At 41.7% G+C, this 5,848-nt stretch overlaps 1 protein-coding gene across 2 annotated transcripts; it reads left to right on the top strand.

Moving 5' to 3' along the window:
* The first annotated feature begins 444 nt into the window (after nt 1–444).
* On the top strand, nt 445–3,891 carry LOC147903931 (pentatricopeptide repeat-containing protein At2g13600-like). Of its 2 annotated transcripts, none has more exons than XM_087402130.1 (2): nt 445–2,637; nt 2,830–3,891. In XM_087402130.1, the coding sequence occupies exons 1-2, from the start codon at nt 936–938 to the stop codon at nt 2,844–2,846; spliced, it is 1,719 nt and encodes a 572-aa protein (XP_087258256.1). In that variant the 5' UTR covers nt 445–935; the 3' UTR covers nt 2,847–3,891. The 2 variants fall into 2 exon arrangements, with proteins under 2 accessions (XP_087258256.1, XP_087258260.1); XM_087402134.1 differs by having other exon boundaries at nt 445–2,184; nt 2,392–3,891.
* Nucleotides 3,892–5,848: the final 1,957 nt, after the last annotated feature.

Genomic DNA, 5,848 nt, shown 5'->3' on the forward strand with positions numbered 1-5,848 from the left:
AATTCATGAAGAGGGACACGTGGCCTCCCCCAATTTATCCCTTTGCCCCCGCCCCCTCCCCTTCACTCCCTCCCAATACCAATTTTCACCAACAGACATGACTTTCAACAAGATGAATTTCATTCAGGTGGCTTGCCCTAGATGGTGAGCAGAAAAGGGGACGAATTGCAAGCAGAGAGAGAAAGAGAGAGAGAGAGAAGGAGAAGAAGAAGAGGAGAGAGAGAGAGAAAAAGGGCGGGAGAAAAAAGTGGAGGATTTGAAGGGATGAAGAAGAAGAAAAGGAGAGAGAGAGAAAAAGGTGGAGAATTTCATGGGATACTCACATGCTCCTCCAATCAATGCATGCCAAAAAAAAGAGAAAAATAACTAAATACTTGATTTACCTAAGGCCTTCCCATTTGGGGCACGCAAAAATCTGCTCTGTTGAGCTTTTCCATTTTTCTTCTCATTCTCTCTTACTAGTGCAGCTGAATCTTAAAAAAGCTTAGGAGGAACAAAGGAAGCTTTCTGAATCGAGGTGGACTGGATCCTAATCGAGGAAAGTTCGTGTATCGAATGAGTCTTAAGCAATCAATGTTCAGCTCCCAACGAAAGAGGTCGTTCCTCACATTTTCTCGATGAATTCGTCGCCCTCCATCATGGCCTTCCTTGTCAAGGATTTGAATGCTCTCAAAAAGACAAGTCTGAACTAAACCCCGTAAGATTGCTAGAAGGTTCATTTTCGTTCACCACATGTTGGAGAAGTTTCTGCCCACCTCGTGTGGAGAACCCAAGTTCCCTGATGCATATAAGAAAGTAGACTTAGGCCTGGTTCAGTTCTCCAGACCGCCAATACAAATGAACCATGACTTACCCTGATCTCAATGATTCATCTAAAGCAGTCGCTTCTCTCATGTACTTGTTCATGATGGGCTGATAGTCTCCAGCGTGGGGTCATGAGATTTTCTCTTAGTAGACACAACTCCAAAGTTTTGGATGACTGGAGATGGATGTCCAACAGCCCGCATGGGACCAACGTACCTCTAGATTTATTGCGGGACTATGCTACTCTTGTAGCCAACAAACAAACGCCCTCTCCTACACGAGTACCTCGCGCTGCTTCAAGCCCATTGGACCTGGATCAGCTTGTGGTTGAGCCACGGAGCTTTGGGTCTTTGGGGTCTCTGCTGAAAAATTACGGTAATATAAAGGCCCTGTCTGAAGGTAGACGTGTACATGCTCACATTAGCAGATATGGATACGATCGGGACACATTTCTGGGCAATTGTTTGGCCGATATGTATGGAAAATGTGGCTGCTTGGACGATGCACAAGCGGTATTTTATAGAATACAGAATCCCAATTTGCATTCATGGAATATTCTAATGAATTCGTATGGCCTGAACGGGAGAGTAGAAGAATCTCGAGCTGTTTTTAGTAAGATCCCTAGCCCTGATGTATATTCATGGAACACACTCATTAAAATCAATGCTCAGAATGGGGATTTGGAAGAGGCAAAAGGATTATTTGCAAGGATGCCTCATCGGGATGCTGTCTCGTGCAATGCCCTGATCTCAGCGTTTGCTCTGAATAGGCATGGCAAGGAGGCTCTGTCTCTCTTTCGACTGATGCAGATTGAAAGTGTCTTGCCAGACAAAGTAACTTTTGTATGTGTCCTGGATGCTTGTGCCAGCTTGGCAGCTCTCCGAGCAGGACAGGAAGTACATGCTGCTATTCAGGGTAGTGGATTGCAGGAAGATGTGGTGGTGGGGACCGCCCTCATCAACATGTATGGGAAGTCTGGTGAGGTGTGGAGTGGAAGGGGTGTTTTTGACAAAATGAATTATCGGAATGTGGTCTCTTGGACTGCCATGATGGCAGCGTGTGTGCAAAATAGCAACGGCAAGGAGGCTCTGAATCTCTTTTCTCAGCTTAAAGTTGAGGGCTTGGAGCCCAATAAGTTCACTTTTGTTTGTGCCCTTGATGCATGTGCCAGCCTTACAGCGTTTGAAGAGGGACAAGAGATCCATGCTACTGTTGCTAACAGGGGATTTGAGAAAGATGATGTTGTGGGCACTGCCCTTATCAATATGTATGCCAAATGTGGAAACCTGTACGAAGCAATCTGTGTGTTTGATGGACTGCCTGATCGGGATGTCTTTTCCTGGACTGCCATGATTTCAGGACTTACTCAGAACGGGCATGGTAAGGAGGCCCTGAAGCTCTTTCAAGAGATGCTACTTCAGGGTGTCAAGCCAGATGCAATCACCTTTATCTGTGTTCTTAGTGCATGCAGTTCTATCGGTCATGTTGAGGAAGGAAGACGCATTTTTGTTTCTATGAATAGAGACCATGGCTTGAAACCCAATGGAAATCATTATGCGTGTATGATTGATCTTCTTGGTCGTGCAGGGCACCTAGACGAGGCAGAGCAGTTGATTAGCAACATCCCATTGAGATATGCTGCTGTGGCATGGTCGTGCTTGCTGGGAACGTGCAGACATCATGGTGATGTGGAACGGGCAGCACAGGCTGCAAGTCACTGTTTTCGATTGGATCCAGAGAATGCTTCACTATATGTGAAGCTTTCAAATGTGTATGCTGCAGCTGCCAGGTGGGATGACGTCGCAAGTGTGCGAGATGTGTTGAGGAATAGGGGTGCAAAGAGGCAGCCCACTTGCAGTTCTGTAGAGATTAACAAGGATGTGCATGAATTTTTTGTGGGAGATGTATCAAATCCTCAAATAGAGGAGATAGATATAAAGCTCCAGAAGTTGATTAGGCGGATTGAGAAGGCAGGGTATGTGCCTAACATGACTCTGAGTTTAGATGACGACGTGGAAGAAAGAGAAGAGCAGCTGCTCTGATTCCAGTGAGAAACTGCCGGGCATTTTCACATATTGGTATATGCTAGCCAAATGTTGATCTCGCTTACTAGTTAATGACGATAGTGGACAACTCAGCTGCACTTATGGGGTTTATGAAAAAATGGATCTGGAAAAGTACATAGGTGAGTTTCATGAAGGAGATCTGTGTCGTCTAGACATGAGCCTGTGTGAGTTTAATGGTGGTACTGGCTTTACTGCAATAATTTCAATGTTTTATTTGAGCAAAAGTTGGTTTTTTCGCTGCTCATTGTTAAATGAATGTGAAGTAGACCCCCATTTTTGCCCTTTGTTTCTTCTCAAATGGCAGATCTAGCAGAGCTTAATACTAGGGTTGCAGAGGCATTTGTTGATGGAAATATTCTAGGATTTTTATGGCATGCTGAGAAGGCACAGTGAACAACTACAGAAAGGGCAAGATGGAAACTCATTGTATACTGAAGATTGATGTTGAGCAAGGTGGAAACTCATCATGTACTTAACGACTATGGTGCTTTAGCATACGAGTGAACAAGAGGGCAGATCAGGCTACTGCACGAGGGAGCTTGATGACTGAATAATTCTGAAGTAGAGGTGCCCCCTAGATGATGGGTCCTGATGCACATAAGATCAAGCCTAGTTCGGAGGTTGGATTGGAAGCAAAGGGGCGCTAGCAATCTTGCATACATGACTTTTGAGCCTCTCACCTTCATTTTGAACCGAACTGCATCATCTTTTTGCCACCTAGTATCTTCTAATGGTAAAGCTGCCATTCTACTGGAGGATGTGAAATCTCACTAAAGTTCAGGGGCCGCAAGTGATGAGCTTTGACTTTTAATGTGTTCTTCGCCTTCTTTTTTATCAGTTCAATATTTTCCATGGAAAGTGCAAGGGATCCCTTTTGAATGTGAGGACGCCTCATATGGGTGGTCCTTTGCATGGGGGTCCATTTGTGAAAGAGGGTTTCAAAGTATGTAAGGAGTGGAGGCAAGAGGAAATCTTACACAAGGAATATTATGCCCAGGTTTCAAAGACCATGGGAGGCAACGAAATGTTATAGGTGATCAAAGATCAAATAGAATATGAAAAGGAAACTGCTTCAAAGAAATATAAACATAAACATTTTGGAGCAAGGGAGTCAAAGGTGCCTGTATATATCATACAAGGTTAAAAGTTACATGTTTGCCTTACTACTGGCGTTGTACGTGTGTTGACTGCATAGCTAGTCTGCAATTTAAGATGATCATTGTAAGAGGTATAGCGAGATAAGACCAAGCATAATGTCTATTCCAGTACGTGATTATAAGGGGCATAGATGGAAAGCATCTGCAAAGATTTTGGAGCCACAAAGGTAAGCTAGCACCAAACAAACCTAGATAGAAGAGCCTAAACCTAATGAGACTACAATGAGTTTCCAGAACTATCTCGCATGTACTCATTCCACGGCGAACCTTCTCTCTCTCTCTCTCTCTCTCTCTCTCTCTCTCTCTCTCCCTCTCTCCTCTCTCTCTCTCTTCTCTCTCCATAGTGCCAGGCCTAGAACCAACTTGACTGACCGCCCTGAAGGTATTTTATTTCAGAGCAAAAGAAAGTTAGAGAGTAGTGTTCATAGCAGCTCCATGGCTACAATGTGAAAAAATTCAATTTACAAGGGAGATCAATTCTCCTCTTTGGGCAAGTACCAAGTGTCAATAATTAGCTACCTCCATTACATGCCAAATAGATTGGTAATTGTAGAGGCTTACAAGCCTTGGGTCATATGCTAGCCTCCTTTGAATAAGTAGCCTAGTGCTTTGAGATAGGGTATTTTACCACCCTGTGGGTGCCTGCAACAAATTAATGAAGAACACCATCATGGCACCCAATAGATCCATAGGTGCCCTATGAAATAAAAATGGGAAAGTCTTATTAATAGTTGTGGAGAAAGGAAGAGGGAAGGCTATGATTAAATTAAGGTATAAAGGGGAGGGCATTAAAGGAGGAGGGACATGAGATTGGGGAGGGGGGAGGGACCATGCATTAAAGAGGAAAGGACATCTCAAAGCGGAGGGGGGTGAGGGAAGCATTCATAATACTATTATACGAGTAACTTGACCATGATTAAATTCAGGTATAAAGGGGGAGGGCATTAAAGGAGGAGGGACATGAGATTGGGAAGGGGGAGGGACCATGGATTAAAGAGGAAAGGACATCTCAAAGTGGGAGGGGGTGAGGAAGCATTCATAATACTATTATAGTCTACAACGGGCTAGAGACCTGCTTTGTTGGGGTCTCAAAGTTGCGATCATAGATTCCTTTAATAAATTTTAGGTTTCATTTATAAATCTCAAACTGTGAGGAATTTCTCTCTCTCTCTCTCTCTCTCTCTCTCTCTCTATCTATCTATCTATCTATCTATCTATATATATATTGTTTATGAGAATTTCACTTTGTTCTCTCTCTCTCTCTCTCTCTCTCTCTCTCTCTATGTATATATATATATATATATAATTATAAGTGTAAATATATATAAATATATATGTATAAATATAGTTGTTTATATCTATATATATAGAAATATAAATTTAATTTAAAATATAAAAGAAAAATATATTTATATATAAATATACATATTTTTGTATGTGTAAATATATATAAACAAATAAATTATATATATATATATATATAATTAATTTATTTTTATATATAATTGTATATATATATATAAACTATGTATATAAACAAATAAATATATATATATATATAAAATCTCTCTCTCTCTCTCTAACTTGTACAATAATACCAAAAAATCTCCAACATCAGGGTCGAATTTAGCAAATTGACTTGGCTAGTTTCTAGCCCTATCGACCTTGTGCTCGTGTCATGCTCACATCTTTTTAAAACATGAACACTTATTGCTTTCTTTGAAGGTTCCCATCGAGCTCCCACAAAGAAAATTAAAATTAAATAAAAATTATTTTACACGCTTACACACACACTTACACACACACACACACACACACACA

This window comes from Dipteris shenzhenensis, chromosome 3 (genome assembly GCF_047967505.1).
Source record: "Dipteris shenzhenensis isolate YYH24624 ecotype China chromosome 3, Dip_SZ_1.0, whole genome shotgun sequence".
Taxonomy (NCBI): Eukaryota; Viridiplantae; Streptophyta; class Polypodiopsida; order Gleicheniales; family Dipteridaceae; genus Dipteris; species Dipteris shenzhenensis.